Consider the following 24,787-nt stretch of genomic DNA (forward strand, 5'->3'; position numbering starts at 1 on the left):
AATTAGTTATTATATGTACATAAAATTATATACTTAATTGCTATTGTTTCCAAGAGCCTAAAAAATTATTTCGACCAAATTTTTACTACATAAATCAAAGAAAAGTCAGAATATGACACTTATAAAATTTTATAATCGTCATAATTTGAGTTATGCAATAGTTAATAATCTTAGTTTCACTACTACGATTTTTTCATGTCTGAGACATTTTAATCAAACTACAAAAATCTATATTTTTATCATATGATAAGGTAATATAAACCAATAGCGATAATTTTTACTACCGAATATTATAATGATAATTGAACTTTTCTTGGTTAATTTTACTGAAGCATCTTCTATTCAGAAACATGTACTACAAACTCAAGCAAAGGGACGGAGAATAATATATTGGGTATGTTAGGTGAAATTGACTAATATAATAGTATCCATATATTAGAAATATGACTTGATGGAATTCTGCACCAATTGTATACCTTTTATAAAAATAAAGACATATTTTGATGCAATTTCTTTCACCCATTCTTAATTTCATTAAGATATTTCACAAATTGATCCAATTTAAGTTGCAACATGATATCAAAATTTGTAATTTAGTTTTTGCTTACACTGAAAAACCGAAACGGACAGACAGACCTACGGAATTCAATAGATAACTCAATATAAAAACAGTGAACGAGGATGTGGTTTTAAGTTTCTAATTTTAAATAAAATGTTTTTAGTTAGATACTTTCATCGAGATTAATATAAATGGGATCTCAAATATGCCATCCTTATGTGAATGCAAAAAGTTAGAGGACTTAGACTATAGTGACTACGAAAGACAATTGTCGTTTTTAATACAAGAAAGCTGATGACAGTAGTAAAATTATATTTATTCTTAAACACATCTTTATGTGAACTTTGTACTTATTACTTTCAGCTTTGTTAGCGATAAGTAGAGTATGTAATTTCAGTAACAACGACAAACTAATTTATCATCAATTTAATGAACAAATACAAACTATAAACTCGATATTATATAAAATCGCTCTTGTGTTGCAAGAAGATAAAAAATGTTGAGCATATGTTGGCGTTTTTAATACTGGAACAGCACTAACAATGCATATGAAAGAAAAACAAATAATTTTTGAACAACACAAGAAATAGTTATAATCGTTATTTTAGTTGCGTTTCAATAATAAAACGATATTTACGGGCATTATCCTGTGGCGACTGCACAAAAGAGGCATATTTCACATGATAGATAATTAAAAACATAAAAAGTGTATAAAAACGTATGATATAATAAATTGATTATGAAGATGAAAGCTGTTGAGTGCAACAAGCAAACACCTGCATGCTAGAGATTATACATACATACAAACGTACATACATGCATGTGTATGCACGCTTCAGAGATGGAAAAGTTAATGGTGAATGCTCATGATAAAACTTAAATATCTAAGATAAACTCAACAGTGTAACATTTTTTTATGCACATCAACCATACCATACCACACCACCATCACCATACAAACAGACACACTCACACACACACATGTACAAAAATTAGTTATTACTGCAGCAGCACATCGTCACAAACGCGTACAAACTTTCGGTTGTCACCATTGTCGGCGGCGAGGGCGTATGAGCAACTTCCCACCCACGACGACAAGCAGTGAAAATCACCGCTGGAAATTTGAGCCAATGGCAATGCTGCCTATTTCCTTCCAGCATCCAGCGCTGAGTTCGTTCGTTCCATATAAAAGGACGTATCCTGTTGCTGTAAACATCATTCAAACAAGTGTGCTTCTACGATACAGTTGCAAAAGCCAAATACCATCTACATTCAATACACTCTTTGTACGTGTCAAACACAAGTGACAGTTATTTTTGAATTAATTTCAGTGAAACTCACAGCACAAAAAAGCAACAGGTGCGTAGAATACAAGTTGGAGTACTAGTTTTTAAGGTGTAAGCGTGTAAAATTGTGTGTTTTCAAACTGTTTTTAAAATAATGTTTACAGTAAATAAATGTTGGTTAGCGGTATTTTTTTCATAATTTTGTTTTTGTTTTTTTGTAGTAATACAATTTCGTAATAAAAAGTGTGAATTGTGTAAGAGTTGTGCAAATACCAAACTAAAATTGATATATAGCTTGAAATTAAACTTGTTTACACAAATTACTACTAAGGATCCACTTGATTTAGTGTAATATGCGTGTGAAAAATTTAAATATCCTTAATTTTTAACATAAATTTGTGAAGAAAGTAAATATGGTTTAGAACAGTGCTACATAGTTATATCAAAAAAATATGAAATAGTACTAAACATACACATTTACTATCTTTATGTGTATAAATAATAGTTAGTTATTTAAACTTAATTTTTTTGAATACATTTTAAAATATCTATTTACACTATTCAGTATTGACAGCTGAGACTTTTTTATTCTATATCGCACCGCTTACTCTAGAGACCACTTACACTTGGCTTCAGATTTCACATTTTGAAGTTTAAAAAAGCTTTAGCAATAATTGAAAAATTAAAAATAGTTAAAAAAGTATTTTGATAAATAACTTATGTTTAAGTGTTTAAAAAACATTAGCTGTCTACACTTTACTGACTTTTGAAGAGAGGTGAATCGAACAAACAACTGGTATAAAATGACATAATAAAATGTCGATAGATTAGCAAATAGTATAACAATATAAGGATAAATAAAAAATAATTTGAAATTATTGGAATTAAAAGTTCATACTTTTTATTCAAGTAACTTTTTATTTTTAGAAGTATGCAGAAATTACTTTTTTACAGTAAAATTACTAAATGGTTGTGTAAATTTTAGTATTTTAATCTAAAACAGATAACTTTCCATCCAAAAACTTTTGTCGATTTTTTTTTTATGTGCTCCTTATTCTTTTTACATTACTTAACTTAAAGAAATTAAAAAAAACTTGTTTCCTTTTTAATTTTTTTTTTTCAATTTTTTTATTTTTATTTTATTTTATTTATTAATTTTTAATTTTAGAGATTTACAGATTGAAATTAATAATAAAACAATTTTTTATTTACCTTTAGATTCAAAAATTTATAATCCTCACGGAAAAATATACAGTAAAAGTTGAAGTAATTTAATTACTTACAATTTAATACATAATTTATTTTAAACAGCTTAACAATGTTACAAATTTCAAACCTTTGCCACTTTCTTTATTGGTTTTACAAATGTTACCTCAAAAAGTTTGGAGATTTCGTACTAATCAACCTATTTTACACCGGAATTCGCCTTAAATTGTACAATTACAATTAATTTTCTCTAATACATACATTTATATTAATATTTGTCTACATATGTACTGCACGTGCTGTGGGGTACCACACATATTGTAACGTTTTAGCAGAAATTGCTATGTAAGCTTCATTAAACAAAGATGCTCGTGCTGCGTATGCAACTGAGTAAACCTCATGTACGCTGAACTATAGGAATTTATGCAGGTGTCTTTCACACACACACACACACACACGTGCATATATATATATTGAAATATCATATATTTGCGTGTGCGCAAATTTCATTCTAAACGTGACAAATGCCTATGAGGCGTCAAACATCACAACAGTCAATATGCGTCTAACCCTTTTTCCGGCAATTATAACACGCATGGGGGATGGGGTCATATGTAGAAGTTCACGCAAGTGAGGAAAGTTTCTGATTGCCATTCACTTGGGAGTGGCCAGGAACGATTCTTTTGCATATGACTCAAGCAGCTCACGACTTCCGGTTTTAGACCAAGTATCCCCTGGGTAGCTAACAGACATCCGTTTGGAGGCGAGCTAAAGTGAGAAGGCGAAGCCCGCTTGTGCGGTTGTGCGTAGGGCTTGGGACCCACCACATAAAAACGAATAACCAGTGAATAAGAAACACAGGCCTCGGATGAGAAACCCCCCTTTTGATGACGACCACGGCAAACGTATAAAGGACTATGATTTGAGGGCATGCACCTGGAATGTCCGGACTCTTAATTGGGAAGGTGCCTCTGCCCAGCTGGTTGATGTCCTCATACAACTAAAGGCTGACATCACCGCCGTCCAAGAAGTGCGATGGACGGGACAAGGACGGAAGAAGGTGGGTCCTTGTGACATCTACTACAGCGGCCATATAAAGGAGCGCAAATTCGGTGTTGGATTTGTGGTGGGAGAGAGACTACGTCGCCGAGTCCTGGCATTCACCCCGGGGGATGAGCGTCTTGCCACAATCCGCATCAAAGCGAGGTTCTTCAACATATCGCTGATTTGCGCCCACGCCCCAACGGAAGAGAAGGACGATGCGACCAAAGATGCTTTCTATGAGCGCCTAGAACGCATCTATGAGCGCTGCCCCCGCCACGATGTCAAAATCGTGCTTGGCGATTTTAACGCCAGGGTGGGTAAAGAAGGTGTCTTTGGCACAACAGTCGGAAAATTCAGCCTCCATGACGAAACATCGCCAAACGGCCTGAGGCTGATCGACTTCGCTGGGGCCCGAAATATGGTTGTCTGTAGTACCAGATTCCAGCATAAAAAAATTCATCAAGCAACGTGGCTGTCCCCTGATCGAAACACGCGCAATCAAATCGATCACGTTGTGATAGACGGAAGACATGTCTCCAGTGTTTTAGATGTGCGTACGCTCCGAGGACCAAACATTGACTCGGACCATTATCTAGTAGCAGCAAAGATACGCACTCGCCTCTGTGCAGCAAAGAACGCCCGTCAACAAACACAAGGAAGGTTCGACGTCGAAAAGCTGCAATCACAACCGACAGCCGAACGATTTTCTACTCGACTTGCACTCCTGCTCTCGGAGAGCACTCATCAGCATCTCGATATAAGGGAGCTGTGGAACGGCATCTCAAACTCATTGCATACCGCTGCAGCCGAAACAATTGGTCTCCGGCAACGCCAAAAAACCAGTTGGTACGATGAGAATTGCCGTTCCGCAGTGGAGAGAAAACAGACTGCCTACCTCGCAACGTTGCGATCGACCACAACACGTTCGGGGTGGGATAGATATCGAGAACTGAAGAGGGAAGCGAGACGCATTTGCAGACGTAAAAAGAAAGAGGCCGAAATGCGTGAGTATGAAAAGCTTGAAAAGCTGGCCGACATGGGTAATGCTCGAAAATTTTATGAAAAGATGAGGCGATTAACAGAAGGTTTCAAGACCGGAGCATTATCATGTAGGGACCGAGAAGGTAATCTGGTAACGGATGTCCAGAGCACACTGGGATTATGGAGGGAACACTTCTCCGACCTGCTCAATGGCAGTGAAAGTACAACACCAGGAGATGGCGAACCCGATTCCCCAATCGATGACGATGGAATAGATGTTCCATTACCCGACCATGAAGAAATTCGAATAGCAATTACCCGCTTGAAGAACAACAAAGCGGCGGGGGCCGATGGATTACCGGCCGAGCTATTCAAATACGGCGGCGAAGAACTGATAAGGTGCATGCATCAGCTTCTTTGTAGAATATGGTCGGAAGAAAGCATGCCTGACGATTGGTATCTTAGTGTGCTCTGCCCAATCCATAAGAAGGGAGACCCCACAATCTGCGCCAACTACCGTGGTATAAGTCTCCTCAATATCGCATATAAGGTTTTGTCGAGCGTATTGTGTGAAAGACTAAAGCCCACCGTCAACGAACTGATTGGACCTTATCAGTGTGGCTTTAGACCTGGAAAATCTACAATGGACCAGATATTCACCATGCGCCAAATCTTGGAAAAGACCCGAGAGAGAAGAATCGATACCCACCATCTTTTTATCGATTTTAAAGCTGCCTTCGATAGCACGAAAAGGAGCTGCCTTTATGCCGCGATGTCTGAATTTGGTATCCCTGCAAAACTAATACGGCTATGTAAGCTGACGTTGAGCAACACCAAAAGCTCCGTCAGGATCGGGAAGGACCTCTCCGAGCCGTTCGATACCAAACGAGGCTTCAGACAGGGTGACTCACTATCGTGCGACTTCTTCAATCTATTGCTGGAAAAAATAATACGAGCTGCAGAACTAAATAGAGAGGGTACAATCTTCTACAAGAGTGTACAGCTCCTGGCGTATGCCGATGATATTGATATCATCGGAAGCAACAACCGCGCCGTTTGTTCTGCGTTTTCCAGACTAGATAAAGAAGCGAAGCGTATGGGTCTGGTGGTGAATGAGGACAAGACGAAATATCTCCTGTCATCAAACAAACAGTCAGCGCACTCGCGTCTTGGCTCCCACGTCACTGTTGACAGTCATAACTTTGAAGTTGTAGATAATTTCGTTTATCTGGGAACCAGCATTAACAACACCAACAATGTCAGCCTTGAAATCCAACGCAGAATCACTCTTGCCAACAGGTGCTACTTTGGACTGAGTAGGCAATTGAAAAGTAAAGTCCTCTCTCGACGAACCAAAATCAAACTCTATAAGTCGCTCATTATTCCCGTCCTGATGTATGGCGCTGAAGCGTGGACGATGACAACATCCGATGAGACGACTCTTGGGGTTTTCGAGAGAAAGGTTTTGCGCAAGATTTATGGTCCTCTAAACATTGGCAACGGCGAATACCGCAGACGATGGAACGATGAGCTGTACGATTTATACGACGACATTGACATAGTTCAGCGAATAAAAAGACAGCGGCTACGCTGGCTAGGTCATGTTGTACGGATGGAAGAAAACACTCCAGCTCTGAAAGTATTCGATGCAGTACCCGCTGGAGGAAGCCGCGGAAGAGGACGACCTCCACTCCGGTGGAAAGACCAAGTGCAAAGTGACCTGGCTTCACTTGGTGTTTCCAGTTGGCGCCAAAAAGCAAAAAGGAGGAATGAGTGGCGCGCTCTGGTGGATTCGGCTATAATCGCTTAAAGCGGTTCCTACGCCAAATATATATATATATATATAACACGCACTCAATCACGTGATCGCATAATTACGTGCATGTACATACATACATATGTATGGGGAAAGTGATTAAAAACCACGAAGTTGGTGTAATTAAAACTACCCACGGTTATTACTAGTGAAATTTGCTATAGTATTCCTAGAAATTTTGGCACACTGATATTATGCTAATTTTAAATCCATGATTAGCGGTGTTTATCGCTCAAAGATATGATATAATAAAACATTTTGAGTTTTAAGCACGAAAGGTAATCAAAATAATTAATATGTCACATTATGTTATAGCATTTGTATACATTTTGGATTTCCAGTACCAAATCATTAACTGAATTTCTGCTTACACTCTTATAAACACTTTACACAAATTTACAGTTAGAATTGCGTATGAGAACTGTTAGTGCAACGGGGCTTTGTTAAACTTTGAAATTTTTAATTAAATTATTCGTAAGAACGATTCGACATCCGTCGTAGGTGGGTGAGTTGATCAAATGACTGCCACTCGATGGTACATGAGTTGATTGAGTTGAAATATAATGTTTATCTTAAATTTTCCAGCAGTACTTTTGATATGAAAAGTCGTTTAATAGTATTCTAAAAGCTACAAGGAGTAGATTTAAAGCTTGTAAGATCCTACCTTTGTAGATTAACCATAAAGCACACATTAAAAGTAGCATAAGGAACCCGATGAAAGCTATAGCATAGGTACAATCGTCAAATAATCATCGTATTATTACATATTTCAGTTTAGTCCACCATTTATACGCATGCCCTTCGGCCTTTGAGCGACAGCTAATATTCATAATATAGTCAAAGTAAATCAAATTGCTCCCGTAAGTATGCAATACAATGTTGTGATCGCTAAGCAACCGATAATCACCTGCTAATGCGCCATAAAGTATGCAACACTTTCAACATTTCACACTACACCATACGCAAATCACGTGCCACTGCCTGTGGGGCACACTTCTTAAGAACCATACTTTATTACGATTATTGCAAAATTTAACTTTTCTTGCCTTGGCTTACTATTGTCATTAATGCTCGCCTTTCTTCTTGCTGGCCTCTTCGGCCGTTTCACAGCAATACCTGTGCTGTGTACAAACGGCAAAATTGATAGCGCGCAGATTTGCAAGATGCAATCGTGATGGTAATTTTTATCCATTATCCTATTATCCTACCAACTTAGTGCTGTTAGAAGTTAGTGCAGACGAGCGTACGCACTCATATGTATGGGTAGTGCGTCGTATGTCATTTGCTGGCTGTCAACGAAATACAACACGGTTGTTTGCCGGCAAGCAAATGCGTAGGGTATTTACGAGCATATGAAGAGTGTGTTGACTAAGTTGTTATAGTCCTTGCAGGGCAATAAACGGTAGTTTTTTTTTAGAAAAGAAGTAGAGTTTTCATGGCGAAAACGACCATAGCATAGAGTACTTACTTTTGTTGAGCTTATAATGAAAGAGCAGCTTTTTTGATCTGCCTGCTAAAGTTGTGAATTTTATTGCTATAATTTTATTACAAACTTTTATTGATATTTCTCGGTTGTTTTTAGGTACTGAATTTTTTCTATACCTTATAGCTTATGCAATCCAAAAAGGCATATAATTGATTACTTAGCTATTTATTTATTTTTGCACTAAAATTTAATTTATGTATTCATTGAAATTTCAAATACTCACTATGCTTACGAAATATATTTATAAGGCAGTGGAATACATAGTTTAGTTTCGAATTCTCCAATTTATAGGCAATATGCATAACATTATTACTCGTACATGCCATACATATTCATTTCCATATAAGCATATTACGAAATCAAATTTATGACGCGCTAGAAAGTGTCATCTATACATCATCTATAGGTGTATCTAACTGGTTAACACATTCTACTGGGTGCCTACTATGAATGTGTGTGCGCGTGGCACTGTTTGCTGCAGCTCCAACCTGCCTCAAATATATAGTCGCCTAAGTATATTTATTAGCCGACAATTTGCACCTTTGCTTATAAGTTCTTCGAAACTGCACTCTGTACCCACGATTGTGTGCAAGCATGCATACATATGCATGCCTTTGATTATTCGACTATGCATTGCGCACGTTGATGCGCTTGAAGTGTTGCTAGTTGCATTCACTATTTTTTTTCTTCTTGCATTTACCCACATGGGTGTAGTTGGCACCTACGTGCATAGGTGTGCAGACATTGTAATGGCACAAGCCTTGATTTGATGGATCTTTTGCACTTGCCTGTGTTGGCATTTGCTCTATTGACGACAGTTAATCCAATGCAAACAGACTGGAAAATTGCCAGCTAGGAAAAATATGTATTTTAAAATTGGACCTGTTCAACAGTAGTTTCGTATAAAATATAGGTAAAACCATATTTATTTTGCTATGCTGAAATTGACCCGTCATAGTGCTCGATATTTCTTAAACGCGCTTTAAAGTGCTTGTAAATGGTTTTATAATAAATTTAGATGTTAGACAAAATGGATGTCAGGCTATCATGAACTTTATAACCAAGCATTCGTTTAAATAAAGCTTTGTATCTAATACCAAATTTCATTTAGGATTTTAAATAAGTTGAAATTAAGCATACGAGTATACTTTAATACTTTGACATTCACTTTAATTTTAGGTTAGAACTATTAAGAATACTTATTGAAAAGAAAACCGACCATATGTTACTTGCTGGTCTTTTGTAAAGTACCACTAGATGGAATATCAGTAACTTTTTCTTACTGGGTTTTCAAAACAGTGGAATTTCGCAAATAACTTCCTTAGTTACTTCACATTGTGCGCCTTAAGTTAATATCCTTAGCTATTCAAAAAATATAATATGATTAGAGAAATATTTTAATACTGCAGTGAATGGCAGTGACTTTAATGTATGCTTAGAAATGGATCGATGACAAAAATCAGAGTTGTGAAATATGAAAAAACTGTACATTAACAGTTTATACATTTTTTATATATGAAATTTAAAGCCAGTCTACTTTCTTCGTACAAGTACAAAGATATTAAAGGTGTTTAACACTAAATTACTGCATTCGGTCTGCTGAATCTTCAATCAATGTCTAAATATCTATAGGTTTGTTTTTTCATCCATTAGATAAATGAGAACCTATAGTTTACTCATTTCTATTGTCTCTATCTCTGATTCGATATCCCTCGCTCTGCCTTTCAGTTGGATTTAATGTATAATATTAATAGACAGATATAACCTCTTGCTCTTGCTCTTCTGTTTGATTATGCCAATCTATTTGATTTATGCCAATTACGTGTTCCATTCGCCGTTCTCAAGGTACGGTGAATCGAAGACAACTATTAACATTTCTGCATATTAGCCTCACTGAATGCATAGCCAAGTCCATATGGAGATTAGTTGATTTATTGATGGTATATAATCAAAGGTCCGTTCGCAAACGACGCAGCACTGAATAGCATTTGTAATATATTGACATAATTAGTAGATATTGAGCAAAAAAATAATTACCATGAAGAAAAATTTGAAGAATTTAAAGCGCAAATAGTTTCAACCATAAAAACTGAATTAAATCTCTTTAACGTAGCTGGTTGAGAAGGGCGCTTACATACATTTACTATTTATTATGTTTTCATTTTAATTTCAAACTAAATCGAAGGGTAACGTTTCTGAAAGTTCAAATGCGAGCGCCATTTATTCCCAGCAGGAAAAAAGACAAATTGTTGGTTAGATACAATGGCGTGTAATGTTGTGCACCCTTTATGCAATGGAGAAGCAAGAAAAACAATACCCTTGTTGTACAAAGAAACTCAAAGCGTATCTATTGTGGTAGATTTTGAAGAACTAACACAAAGTATGCAAATAAAATATTAAAACAGACAAAGAAAAAGTTCGCTAAACGAAAATACGAAAGGGTGATGTTCATATCACATTACTGTTATACCGCAAGTATAATGGCTTACGATTTACTTATTCTATGTTGATAATTTGCTGCAATTTTTTCAAAATAAATAAATAAAGTTGAGAAGTGGCTTCAAACTACTAGGACCCTCAATTATTTGGTGACCATCAAAACACAGAAATATAAAAAGAAGCTCTCCTAACTATAAGCCAAGTTGAGGTTCAAGGTGAAGTAACAAAAGTAAAAGATCCTCTATTGATATTCAGTCAAGTAGATATTCAGTCGTTTTCATGTGCTACGAATAGTCTTGCTAGATTAAATACGCTGAGAAATCGACTCAACAAAAGCAGGATCAGCGTTATGGAGCAGATGTAAGCTATGCTTTGATAATTCAGAAATCGCTTAATTAAATATCACTAGCTTCTAACAAAAGAATATTAAATTCTCAAGAAGTCTATATGTGATCGAATCGATATCTGGTCTTACCGAGACGATGTTAATTGATCACTTCAGAGGTATGACTCAACTCTATTGTACATTTTATTTTTTGGGGGGCTTTGGAAATTATCAGTATGCAAAGAATTTTCAAACGATTCAGGCCTATACGGGACCTTTGAGTTCCAGAAAAATTTACTAATGATGAGAATAACCGAGGTAGGCACGTCCCAGGAATCTATAAATATGTACCTTATATTAACGTCTATATGTATCCTATATCGAATAGCATTGCTAAGCGCATTAGTTAATCTTAAAATTTTGCTCGAAACCATTATTCAAAAGAGAAACTACTTTCAATATTCCTTCAGCATGTCCAGCCAAATGTTCGCAATTCTCTGCTTCACCACCCTTCTTATCGCTGCTGCGCAATCCAGTAATGCCATGGCGGTGCCACCATTCTGTCAATCAGGCATGGTCGAAGATATGCCACCACACATCCAAAAGGTCTGCTCGGCACTCAACAATTCGGAACAATTGGCTACAGCGTTGAAATCGTATCTGAATAGCGAGGCCGCAGGTAAAATACCACAGTTTGAGATTTTGAAAAAATAAAAATATTTTTAATTGATAAATTCCCTCTATACATTAGCTCTGTTGACCGATCAGGCGCCACTCAAGCGCTCGGATGTTGATCACGTTTTCTTGCGTTTCGGCAAAAGGCGTTAAATTTTCGGCAATGCTACCAACCGTACAATGGATTCTATGATTTACAACACAAACACACACAGACACTCAAGCACGACCGCCATGTGAATAACCAACAACAACAACCGACAAATTAAAATTAAAAAATTCGCTTAATTTCAATTAAAATGATTTAACTATAAAATTTATTTAAAAAAATATAGCTTAATTTTATGGCAATTCGAAAAATATTGCAAATTTGCAAACAAAAATATTTTTAAATAAAAAATATATATATCGTTATATACAATTAATTAAGCATAAAAATATTTGTATGCATGTATAATACAAATGCTTAAGTTGATCTCTTTATAATGAATTACAATTGTCTGTACTTGTACATCTGGAATATATACTTATACATACGCGTATAAACACCAGAAATACATGGGAGCTTTTAAAAATTAAAAAAAAAATATTATAAAACAATTTTTAAAACTAATTGTTGTTTTTTATTATAATGTATAATTCTTGTTAGGCAAAAATAAACGAAAAATAAAACAATGCATAAAAACAAAACAAAAAAAGATAAATATAAATGTATTTATTAAAAATATTTAAAAAATACCACGAAGGAGCAGAGACAGCAGATATTTATAAATATATACATGTATATAAATATATCAATATTATTACTCAATATTAAAAGGCATCATTGAACACAAACAATTTTTACATTTAACATTTTTGGCGCATATAAGAAATATCTATTTAGTAATAAGTTATCGAAAAAAAATAATGCAGACCCGCAAATAAAGATGTATTTTGCAGCAATTAAACACATACATATGTATATATATAGTAAATGTAAAAAAAGCTATAATTTTCAATAAAGTGAATCGTTTCCTCTCAAATATTACATAAAATAAAAATATACTGTTTTTTCACTAGATCAATCAAGGATTCAAATATCTTATTACTAAAGACAGTGATTACTCGTCAGACAATATCGAATCAAAACACTCATATTAACTGGCAAGGCAAAATTGTTCATAAAATTTATCATCGTTAAACGGTAGCTCTACTCGGCTCATAACATCGAGATGATGGCGAAACAGTTTTATATACTGTTAAGAAGAAAATTTATATTATATCCATATTTTGGAGTTTTTATTAGCTATATCCTGTAATTCATAATAATACTTTTAATAAGTTATTTTTAAGGATAACTTCCAAGAACGAATTTTTTTGTTGAATATGTGTCAGGTGTAATTTCAGATACCTGGGATCGAAAATTAACCTATTAATCTTACCTTACACTTGCCAAAGATCTCGACACGTTTGAGGTACCTCGAACCGCACTGCGTAAAGTAAATAGGGGCACCCAGCAAGGAGTCGTCCTCTCTCCCTTGCTTTGAATCCTGGTGGTGAACGACCTACTGAAGGAACTAGACGAACAAGGCTGCTATGTGATAGCCTATATAGATGATGTTGCTCTTATGGTCAAAGAAAAATTTCTGGTGACCATTTATGAAGTAACCCAACGATATCTGCGGGTGGTTGCCAATTGGGCGAACAGATGCTGCTTAGCCGTTAATCCTAGTAAAACCGAATTGGTGTTATTTACGAGGAAAAACAGAATCCCGGATGTCCACCTCTCTCTGATAGGATTTCGGCTTAAACCTGTAGAAAAGATGAAATACTTGGGCCTCATTTTGGATATAAGGCTATCCTGAAGACCTAACATTGAAGAAAATATTAAGAAGGCATCGGTTGCCTTATACTGTTGCAGAGGAGCCATCGGGAAGATCGGGTGCCTCTCCCCAAAGGTTGTGGCCTGGCCCTACGAAACCATAGTCAAGCCAAAACGGTTTTCCGGAGTACCAGTCTGGCGGAAGCGTTCGGAAAGCGTACATTTGCTAAGAAGTTAGAATGTGTACAAAGAGCGGCTCTCATTAGCATATGCAGGCACTAAGAACTACACCGACACTGGTACGCAATGCCCTTCTACTTATGTATAGCATCGGTTGATATTACGTGTATTGCCGCAAAGATGGCTATTCGACTCAGAGAAGTTGGGTATACCAAAGGTCCCAAAAGTGGACATTCTGAAACTCTCGATCACTTGGACTTGGACTGGAAATCTGGATTATAGTTTTGCGGAGCCTCTATCCCCATTCCTACAAAAGAAATGTGAATGGGTCGTAGCCAAGCGGAGGCGGCCGCCAACTGATAGGTTACTCAGATGTGCTACCTCTGTCTAAGGAGGATCGCAGGAGATCCACTGAGCTATTAGCTCTTAGTAAGGTTTAGCTAGCAGTGATAATGGGAGTATATTGCTGGCCACTGCCCAATGAGGTTACATGCCGTGGGGCTAAATATTCTGACGGACGCAAATTGCCAAAGTTGCATGGATGAAGGGGATATTGAAACGTCAAGACACTTTCTCCTTCTTTGTCCAGCTTTCAGAACAAGCTTGGCAGAACAAACTTCGAAGAACCAGCTGAAGTGTCCCGACTACAAATTAGTTGCCTACACAAATTCGTGAAAGGCTCAAAGCGCTTTGTCATTACTTGAGTGTCTTGGACATCCATTTTGAGAAGTTTGCGCATCACAAAGGAGTAGCTTTAGTTATCCAAGTAAGATCTCTTGTTGCACAGGAGATCGGCCACTCTAACCTAACCTACCTTACACTAAAAATGTGATCGATCACTCTCACTATGAATTTCCTTAGATGTATCACATTTACTTGATTTCTTTACTTGGGCGGTGAAATTGAGGTGATGTCATTGACTCCTGGCAGGGAGGATGAAGGCTGTTATATATCTGATCATGGTGAAATTCTCCCGGTAAGTCACTGAAGATCTTTCTTAATGCTGTAGAATGTTTTACTGATAGCTGAAATCAGACTATGAACTGAAGAGTGAAATGCATTTTACAAAATCAATTGATGTCGAGGCGTATAAAAATATAAGAGAAATGTTTTATATCGCTGCAATAGCAACAACATTAGTATCTTAATACTTTTATCTACAAGTTAATGGATAGTGTTTCGCTGTTTTTATTGAGTTTTATCTGATGCACGAAATCTTACGTTTGAATACAAATATATTTATGTGATTATGTACTGAATTTGATTTTGATTAAATTATTATTTATAATTAATGTAAAACGTATAATTAAATACTTTTTAAGATTTGTCATTTAATTTCTCTGAACACGAGAAATACAATTTTTAACAACATGATTTATATATGTATATAATTTATCTATATTAATTATATAACTAAACTCCAATATATAGATGATAATATAATTATAATACACCTATGAATATATAAATACATCTAATACAATTTTACATACGCTTATTTCAAATATCTGTTAAGAATTTTAATAACATTTACGACTATGTATTAGGAATATTAATTTCAATTTGGAGATGACGACATCAACACAAACATAACCCATAAATGCAACAGGCCCACGTACATGAGCACAAATATGCGCATGAGTGGATAACGGCGAAGGAAGGCGCCTAAACGTATACCAGCAGAATCGAGTGAAGAGTAGACACGTTTAACACGTCGAGCCACACGGTTGTCGAAAGGATTCTCACGCATTAGAAGTGGGAATTGAGCTTTGACTACACAGATAAATAAAGTGTAATGTAGTATAGTATGAATGTATACAAATATATGTATATGTATTCGTGTACTTACTGTCATCAGTTGTGTTGGAGAGAAGTGAATTGCGCGAAACCGCTTTACCACTGTGTAAATTACTGTTATATGCATATTGCTGTTGCAGTTGATCTTGCATTTTCTCCAATTGTATACGCAGCGCATTCCGCTCGGTTGTGATGCGTTCTACAGTTTGCTGTTTATCCACCAAAGTTTGTGTGAGCGCCTTAATGCGTTCATCGAAACTATCCACCGTTGCACCATCGGTGGACTGCAACGTTGTCTTGCGCCGCAGCAATTCAGCACGTAGTTGTTCCAATTGGGTCTCCTTTTCTTGCAGACGCGTCGCAGATGCAGCCATTTGATTGCTGAGCTGCTGTCGTAACTTTGCCAACTCTTGCGCCTGTACACGTTGCTCTGACTCTGTTGCTAGCAAACGTTCGCGCTCTGTACGCAATTCTTTCCTTAATGTTTCTTCTGCAGCGCGTGAATTCGCCATATATGTGGTGTGTTGTTCATTGACCATTTGCCAATCGCGTCGTAAATCCTCTAATTGCATGCGCAATGTACTACTCTCTTCTAAGGTTTGTTGATGTTCATGTTTCAAAGTGTCCAACTCCATTTGTAACAAATGCGGTTCAGTTTCATCTTCATTTTTTGTTACTGTACCAGCCGGCACGCCGTTAGCCTTTAGTTCGGTTATAAGATTGTCTTTCATTTGTAGTGAGTACTGTGCTTTATGTCGATATTCTTGCAGCTCTTTACGGAGCTGTTCCGTTTCCTTCATTTGCATTTGCAGTTTCTGTGCCACCTCAAAATATTCTTGTTGTAGTTTAGCTAAATTCGTTTCGAGCTCTGAAATGGTGTGCGTATATGCACTGTTTGAATTTTGCGCTTTACCCAGTTCATTTTGTGCTTGATCACGCTCCTCAGTTAAACGCTGTAGTAGTGCTTCCAGTCCCTGTATTTTTGAAAGAAATGCTGCTTTCTCATTATCACGGTTTAGTTTTGCCAGTCGTGTCCTCAAATCGTCACGTTCGTTAGTTATTTCGTTTAAGGCAATTTTAAATGCCATCAATTCTTGACTTTCATGAGATGCAGTTAGAAAAGAACCTTCAGTAGCCACTTTTTTCAATATGTCATGTTTCGGAGTTGTTTCCTCCACTTCAATGGCCACAGCATCGGGACGTGAATTAATAGAACTACGTCGAGATGAGACAGCAGAGTTTATGTGCCATTCAACTTTTTCACTGGCTTCCACTGACTCCGGCAATGAAGTGTGAAATGATGGATTTAATACATTTGTATCACCCTCTACTGATTTACTCAGATTTGCACTACCAATAGTTCTTCCTTTTATTGGTGAAAACGATGATTTCAATGAGAGTTTGCTATTGGATAAGTTGCGTCGCATTGTTTCCAAGGCATTACTTTCGCTACTATCACCATCGCTCCCTGTAGTTGCTGCAACTTGCAAAGCTGTAGCGGCATTTTGATCTAGTTTGTTTAAAATAGTTTCGGCTTTGTCTGCTAAGCCAGATATCCACGCCATTTTTGTGTTGTCGTGGCGTTAATTTGTTTTTAATTGAAAGTAAACAAATATGTTTTTCGCTTCACAGTATATTTTTTTATTAATGGTTGAGGGGATATTTATGACAATCAGCTGATTACGGGAAATTTGTAATTTTGCCCTAATGGTGGAGTTACTTATTTACCATATACGCAATAGTCGTAGGAATCGTAGGAATATGGCAAAATTGCTAATTTATGTTGTTATAACTTAATTTGTTGGGACTCGGCTATACAGTTACCGGAATTGATTATATAAATTATCAGTGTAATGGGATCAGAAGAGGATTTATAATTTATAATTAAAGCTTTCGCTGTAACTACAGAACAGACTACACTGGCTACGGTTCTACGTAACCGCAACACAACGTTGACATCTAACGATATCTCCAAGAAGGGTTAGGAAATTGTTACACATTACTTTGTCCGTTTGTGCTTTAACAGCAAGAGCTTTAGGGTCCGACGTCATTAACGAATGTTTATATATCGTCATGTCGTGTGAATAGTGTCATAGAAGATAGAAATATGTTTCGTATGCAACAATCTTGTATGGACAAGAGCTTACTTGGTACACATAAACCTGTAAATATTACTCGGTCGTCTGGTCATTATACAACCGCTGCTGTCATAGTACTGAACACATTCTGTATTTCCATATATATGTCGATCGGTATCACTATTGTTTAGGAACTCCAACCGCTGTCCTGTCTATGGATTATTCCATTTTGCTTGAAGAGCACTTCGCCACAGTGATCAAATGCATCGTAAAGGTTTAGTTTCTGCAAAACTTGGCGAAAAATTTGACTTCTTTCGTCGATAAGCCAGTTTGAATCAATTAAGTTGATCTTTTTTGATCATTAATTATTATTAACAAGATGGAACATGATCAAGCCCTACCAAGGTGTAGATAGCATATATTAGTGTTATTATGAATGTGTTTAGGAAAAATGCTTACCTTAAAATGTTAGCAGTTGCTGGGAAGTCGCTTATAGGCTTTTAAAATATACATATATTATTTCAATTGATATAAAATTTATTAAAACCACGAAATTATTTTGTAAAAATATTTATTGTGTCAGCTGCAGTACAAGCGCTGGCTATTTTTTACACATAAACAGAAAATAGTAAAAAAAGGACTAAATAAAATAAACGACTCATAAGAACAAACAAAATTTTAACAAAGGAAATCAAATAAATTTCATTAGAAAAAATTAAAACAATAAAATATTCGTTTCAATCAGTATTTGTAAGTTTGTGTCGAAGCTCTTTGGTTTTTTCAACTTTTTCTTTTAATTTAATTATTTAATATAAATTTGTATATAAATCAGTCTTCATATTACTGCTTTTCTGTATTACTGAAGTTCTTTTGCTTTCATTAATTTCATGTAAAATATCACAAACATGTTTATTTTGATATCAAATCTAATATGATTTTTAGTCAATTAATATTTCTGTAGAAAATAGCGCTGATATTCAATCGAATAGAATTGTTCAAAATGTGCTTAATTTTAATTCGCGTTTTGTTATTATATATTATTTTTTGCTTTATTTCTGTTATGCATTTGTTTTGCAAGTTTTTTTAGTGCAAACTTTAAGAATATTTGTAGTTTTTTTTGTATTCTTTAAAAACTTTATCTAAGGAAGTGTTTCTTGACAATTTCAACATTGCATTGCATTGCATTTTAAACGTCTATTGGAATGTTTTTTATATTTTTTATGCATTATGTTTATTTTAATAGAAGCTTCGAGCTTTATATATATTTTTTTTTTGTATTTTTGCATTTGATAAATTTGGTGTTTTTATATTGCAATACTAAAATCAGGTTTCACTATATGCCTGATGTTCTTTTTAATGTGCTTATTCGCCAACATATTTTGCAGCAGATATTAATTGATTTTTCATTTTTAAATGTTCTTATTGAAAAATTCCGCTTGCATTAGCAAGTGTGTTGTAGAAATGCGTTTTCAGATTTTATTTTCACTCAACCATTACTTTGAGTTGGTTTTTATGTTTTGTAATGCATGTTTCATTCAACATTGGAACGCTGTTATTACTTCTCTCGTTATTTTCGTTTCTTAAATTTTCATTTTATCCATACTATTTATTTATTGCACTTATTTAATGGTCTTTTGTTGTTTGTTTTTACTTTAATTAAAAAATTATAAATTTTTAATAATAATAAATAAATGAGATACAAACAGAAATAGTTGTAAACTTATATATTGGTATAATATTAACAAAAATTAAACAATTTCAACAAAACATATAGTTATGTATGTATGTGATTCAAAGGAATTTAAAAATTACCATCCTTGGTTTATCCATTTGAATTCTTTCTTGCATCCGGGTTGAGCAAATCTTTATATTTTTTTTTTTTCATTTTTAATTTGTTTCTTTGTTTCATTTATTCGTTTACGTTTTTTATATCACTTATAACGCCTTTTCAGCCTGTAAAGCAGAGAACTAAACTAAGAAGTTATTTTCTTATATATATATGTATATGTAGGTTGCAATAATATATTCCTTTGTCAATGGCTTTGAGCATTGCGCACCTCAATTAATCACAGTAATATCACAATTTGTTATTAGCACTTACCATTCTTCACTTTCTATTAGTTAATATTTGTATCTGTTATCAAACTTAAATTTTAGTTGAGCGGTTTACGAATTACTTCTCAGCTCTTGGAGCTTCCATAATTGTTCATTTAAAAAATAATATGCATGTAACTCGTCATTGCACGAGTGAGCTAATAATTTAAAATAAAATAACTATTTTTTAGGCTGCACATATGGCTCATTTGAAGATGTTTGTTTTTGACATTTCATATTGTTCTAATATGTTTGAGTTTCAAATACTTTTGTCAGCTTTTTTCGGTAATATTTGATTATTAAATTAACCGTTTGCTGCATATTGACAACAAAAAATGTATACCCTTTTCTACATTTATATATAGATATCTAATTCAATTATTATTTTACAATTTGACTTCTTTCCACGAATTTTATACTGTAATAATAATATAAAGTGGCTTAAGTTGATTTAAGCAAAGATAAGAAATTTGATATCTCGTAAATATTAAAAATATTCATAAAATCAATATGTACACTTCCCCGTGTTTAAAATTGTCTTTGATTTTTTTTTTTATATTTTGAAATCTTGTCTTCTGAACAAGAAATAACTTTTTATCGCAAATTGTCGCTTATTGCCTACTGAACAAAAAATAACTCTTCATCGCATATTTAGTTACTGTATGATATCAATTTGAGTGATTTTTTTTAATTTTATGTTATCACTGAAACAAATTTCTTGTGGCATTCATTAACGTTGCAAATGTGTTTTAGACTGTTTGAAGTATTTATAAAATACATATTTTTTAGTTCATCAGCCTAGGATTGTGTATTACTCATGAAAACTTTTTGAAAAAGTTCAGTTATAATGTTCGCATGCCATAAATATTGCAACGTTTAATTATTAAGTTAATTATTAAAATCGACGCTTAACACCCCCAATATAAAGAATTTAAATAATAATTAAAAGAAAAATAAGTTTACAGTCAAATAAATAATTTCGTCGTTACTTTAGATTCTTTAAAAACTTTTGATGTTAGTTTATCTACTATATAACAGTAGTGGCTAAGTTTTCACTACTTCTCTTTTTTAAGTTTTTTTTTGTGTTCTAAGCATTGCACTTGTACAAAATTTTTAAAATTTTGTTTATACCAAAATTGGCTTTTAGTAAAATTTCACTAATAAAGGTCAACGTGCCTTTTTGCCTAAAACAAATTTAAAGGTATTTCAACTGTATTTGTTTTTAGTTTTTTTTTTTTGAGTCACGCTGATATTCATTTTTAAAGTTAAACTATTTTGTATACTTTTATCACAGTTGCAGTTAAATCTTTTCAATTACTTATACTAAAACTTGATATCACACTTTAGTTGCAATATAAAATTAAAATAAAACAAAATTAACATAAGTTTAAAACAGAATGTTGTGAAACTTTTTTTTTTTGTTGTGTTCACTCTTTTAGCTGTTGCGAAAGCGAATTATTGCCGCTGTATTCACAAACATTATTGCATATATTAATTGCTTATTGTTGTTTTTTGTTTTGTTTTAAAATATATATCTGTAATTTGGAGTAAAATTAATCAGTTACAACAATTTGGGTACTACTAGCATTTTATTGAATTTTAGTATTTATCTTTTATGTATTTTTCGTAGTTAATATTTGATGTACCAACTTGCAGCATTGCTAAACATGAATTCTCCATTTTAGTAAGTAAAATAGTTACTAAAATGTTCTAGAATGCGTTTATATGTTTTGAAGTGTGCTTGTTTGATATATATTTTTCATATGATATATGTTTTTAGTAATACGCGTATGTATGTATATTTAGTTTTACAGTGTATTATCAAATATATTTTTTTTTTGTTGAAAATAAATTGTTTATTTCATTGTACAAGACAAGTTCTATTTTATATAAAATATGTGTAATTTGTTAAGCCATTAAACAAAAATAAAGTATAAGTTTGTCCAATTCTCGTAAAATATACAATTTTCTTAACATTTCGGCGCATGAGAATATCAGTTTGAGCTTAATACTAAATATCTATCGCAATTTTGCAGTATGCAATTTGGTGGCTACTACAATTATGAACTAAACTACTGGTTTCTTAAATTTTACGATCATGCTTTTGCCGGAAGTCGTTAAATACTTTTGCTTTTTCTCTTTTACATTGCCTGCTCTGAATTATAAAAACAATAATAATATAATTTTTGCTGCTTGCAAATTAAAAATAATGAGTTTTAGTGCAATTCATTTGTTATTTATTGCATAGTCAATCAATAAACTTTATTCTAGTCAAATTTTTAAAATATAAATCGAAAGTCAATAGTCAATAGTTAGCCTTAAATATAAGCTAAAATAATTCGCCCGAATTATGTGAATATTTGCATAGCAAGTTACTTCTTTTGTCCGTTTAGTTTTTGCTTTATTTTCGTGTTTTTAACCGTGTGTGAGGGGATTCTTGTGATTGATTGGGACGCTAATGGAGGGAGGAGTTACGGGACAAAATTCGCTTTTATTATGTATTAATTTATGGCAAAAAAAAATTGTTTACTTTTCTTGCTTAACATTAAACATTTAGTGGTTCAAATGGATTATATATTATGCTCCACATACGTATGATATCTTAGTGCACGTGTATGTCAATATATTTTTGCTTTTCAGTTTACTCAGAACTTTGAATTTTTGTATGTTTCACCAGCAATTTCTTTCAACGAACTATTGTATAATCAACCATCTACACGTAGACTTTTCATTTTCAAATCTTACTTAAATCTATACTTTAAATATTGAAATTAATTTATATGCTCTTCGTATTTGGCGTAAACTCTTAAAATTTTCACTTTCACTTTTTATTCACACAACAATTGCAACAGTTACTGACTCCTTCCTGCATTTCACTTTAATTTGGAAGTTTTTTACGCACAGCGTTGAATTGTGTCCCATCGTAAAGCAGGTTTACATTTCTCTTTTAATAATATCCAGCTGCATTTGAATAACCTTGCTGGTACTGTGAATCTGTTTTTAGATGAATTGGGAAAAATTGGCAATAGAGTTAGAAATCTTAAAAAATTATGTCCAAATTCAAATTAAATAAGACTTTCTACTATAAATGTTCTCTACAAGAAACTATTACTCGAATTGTATGATTGGCAGTATATTATACTTAAAAAAACGTAATTGGCACTTACCATAACCAGCGTAAGCGCGCTCATCATAAGCTTGCTGTCCATGTTGGGAATAGTCTGCCTGTGGTGCTGTATTGTAATCAACAGCTGGCGCACCATACTGTTGCGTATAATCTTGGCCGTACGTTTGGTAACGCGTATCCTGTTGTGTGCCATAGCTACTAGAACTGAACAAATAAATAAAAATATAGTTACACAAAATCTTCATTGCAAATAACTAAATAATTTATACCTATAGGTCTGATATTGGCTTTGATCGTATTCAGTGCCCTGTGTGGAATAAGCGCTACTAGCCTGTGGTGCCGCTTGTGCATGTGTTGCATACCCACTTTGTCCATAACCATTGTAAGATGATTGTGCTGCTGGTGCAGCATACGATTGAGCATATGGATCAACAGCTTGTGATTGATCATGTGTTGCATAACTATGATGGCTATAGACGTATATTAACAATATTTTTAAGTTTTATTAATTGTACAATTACAATAATATACCTTTGTTGTTGATGGTGACTAGGTGGAGCACCGTAATTGGCTGGTGGAGCCATCGGAGCTGCGTGTTGCATTGGCTGGTGATACTTTGGCACCATTGGTCGTTGTGAATAGGGACCACCATCGTAACGACCACGCTTTGGTCCCGGCGGACCACCTGGTGCACCACGTTTCAATGATGGTACTGGTGCAATTTGTGTATTTGCACTATGCGGTTGTGAATGCATAGGAGATCGAGAAATCGATTGGCCGTAGCCACCACGTCCACGCGGTGGACCTCCGCGACGCATCGACATTTGACCATGTTCACCACCAGGACCCATGCCGTGCATTCCACCATTCATGTGTGGATTATATCCACCACGTCCACGAGAGAAGGATCCACGTCCACGAGGTGGTCCGCGGGGTGGTAAACTACTTACACTACCATTGGAACTAACTGCAACTGGCGCTGCAGCAACGACTTCAGGTGTTGTAGCGCTACCATTGCTTGCTGCTGCCATTTCTGGGGCGGCGCCATCAGCTGCTGGGGCTGGAGTGGCTGAGCTTGCTGTTGGTACAGGTGAAACTGTTTTATTGTTTTCAGCACCCGTATGTTGCTTTGCTATTGTGTGTGTATTGTGAAATGTTCATTGATATAAACAAAAATCTAAAACAAACGCTTATACTTACGTTGAGCATATATGGGTGGTCGGCCACCGCGCATTGGTGGGCCACCTCCGCGTGGCATATAACTTCCTCGACCCTGGTAACCTGAACCTCTTGGTGCACGCATACCACGTCCACCTGGACCCATACCTTGAGGTGGGGGTCCACCACCGCCCATCATACCACCACCACGACCCATATAATGACCCCTACCCATGCCTCTTCCGCGACCGCGTTCAAAACTTCCACGCATTGGTCCACCTCTGCCGCGATATCCACCACCACGTGGTGCTGGTGGACCTGATGGCGCGACCATACCTGATGGGGGTGCTTCCATTTTAAATGTACTTCAATTTTGCTTCGACAAAAGCTTCAAACGATTATTTTTAAAACAAATATTTTCTTTTATATCTTCTTTTATGAATACTATGTACATTCAACCCGGCAGACGTACTGAATAAAAAATTTCTTATGCAATTATATCTTTTTTAAATTACTTGCTTGCGCACTTTTTACTTATGATGCTAAGGTATACACTTATATTGATGTTTATTATAATTTCATATTATTTTCTGCACTTTTTTCCACAAAATTTTCAATTTTATTGGCAGAAAAATTTACACCATTCAAGAACTTTGTGAAAAAATATGGCGTCGCATTTGATATCGATTTTTGGTCATCAGGGATGTATTTAGTGTACGAAAATAGCCTCTT

The 24,787-nt window shown here is 34.9% G+C and overlaps 3 protein-coding genes across 5 annotated transcripts; 1 reads left to right on the forward strand and 2 right to left on the reverse strand.

The window, feature by feature from the left end:
• The first annotated feature begins 1,757 nt into the window (after positions 1–1,757).
• Dms (dromyosuppressin) lies at positions 1,758–12,836 on the forward strand. 2 transcript variants are annotated; one of them, XM_011189977.3, is made up of 3 exons: positions 1,758–1,918; positions 11,613–11,821; positions 11,894–12,836. In XM_011189977.3, the coding sequence occupies exons 2-3, from the start codon at positions 11,614–11,616 to the stop codon at positions 11,968–11,970; spliced, it is 285 nt and encodes a 94-aa protein (XP_011188279.1). In that variant the 5' UTR covers positions 1,758–1,918; position 11,613; the 3' UTR covers positions 11,971–12,836. The 2 variants fall into 2 exon arrangements, with proteins under 2 accessions (XP_011188279.1, XP_054081983.1); XM_054226008.1 differs by lacking the exon at positions 1,758–1,918 and adding an exon at positions 10,947–11,321.
• Positions 12,837–13,215: 379 nt separating this feature from the next.
• On the reverse strand, positions 13,216–17,259 carry LOC105215825 (golgin-84). The gene is made up of 3 exons (XM_054226006.1): positions 15,651–17,259; positions 15,357–15,574; positions 13,216–15,298 (listed from the first exon to the last, which is right to left on the reverse strand). The coding sequence occupies exons 1-2, from the start codon at positions 17,161–17,163 to the stop codon at positions 15,360–15,362; spliced, it is 1,728 nt and encodes a 575-aa protein (XP_054081981.1). The 5' UTR covers positions 17,164–17,259; the 3' UTR covers positions 13,216–15,298; positions 15,357–15,359.
• Positions 17,260–18,906: 1,647 nt separating this feature from the next.
• Positions 18,907–24,746, reverse strand: LOC105215828 (protein pygopus). 2 transcript variants are annotated; one of them, XM_011189980.3, is made up of 5 exons: positions 24,098–24,746; positions 23,429–23,975; positions 23,167–23,367; positions 22,938–23,101; positions 18,907–22,764 (listed from the first exon to the last, which is right to left on the reverse strand). In XM_011189980.3, exons 1-5 carry the CDS (start codon positions 24,408–24,410, stop codon positions 22,718–22,720), a joined length of 1,272 nt encoding a protein of 423 aa, XP_011188282.2. In that variant the 5' UTR covers positions 24,411–24,746; the 3' UTR covers positions 18,907–22,717. The 2 variants fall into 2 exon arrangements, with proteins under 2 accessions (XP_011188282.2, XP_011188281.2); XM_011189979.3 differs by having other exon boundaries at positions 23,429–24,029; positions 24,098–24,744.
• Positions 24,747–24,787: the final 41 nt, after the last annotated feature.

The sequence above is a fragment of the Zeugodacus cucurbitae genome, chromosome 2 (assembly GCF_028554725.1).
Source record: "Zeugodacus cucurbitae isolate PBARC_wt_2022May chromosome 2, idZeuCucr1.2, whole genome shotgun sequence".
NCBI classification, from domain to species: Eukaryota; Metazoa; Arthropoda; class Insecta; order Diptera; family Tephritidae; genus Zeugodacus; species Zeugodacus cucurbitae.

Bases quoted from the DNA above. Each gene is read 5' to 3' on its own strand.
- Dms (XM_011189977.3), top strand. From the start codon at position 11,614: ATGTCCAGCCAAATGTTCGCAATTCTCTGCTTCACCACCCTTCTTATC. The intron at 11,822-11,893 runs GTAAAATACCAC...TCTATACATTAG, and splicing joins TCTGAATAGCGAGGCCGCAG to CTCTGTTGACCGATCAGGCG.
- LOC105215825 (XM_054226006.1), bottom strand. From the start codon at position 17,163: ATGGCGTGGATATCTGGCTTAGCAGACAAAGCCGAAACTATTTTAAAC. The intron at 15,575-15,650 runs GTAAGTACACGA...TTATCTGTGTAG, and splicing joins CTCCAACACAACTGATGACA to TCAAAGCTCAATTCCCACTT.
- LOC105215828 (XM_011189979.3), bottom strand. From the start codon at position 24,410: ATGGAAGCACCCCCATCAGGTATGGTCGCGCCATCAGGTCCACCAGCA. The intron at 23,368-23,428 runs GTATATTATTGT...ATACGTCTATAG, and splicing joins AGTCACCATCAACAACAAAG to CCATCATAGTTATGCAACAC. The intron at 22,765-22,937 runs GTAAGTGCCAAT...ATCTAAAAACAG, and splicing joins GCGCGCTTACGCTGGTTATG to ATTCACAGTACCAGCAAGGT.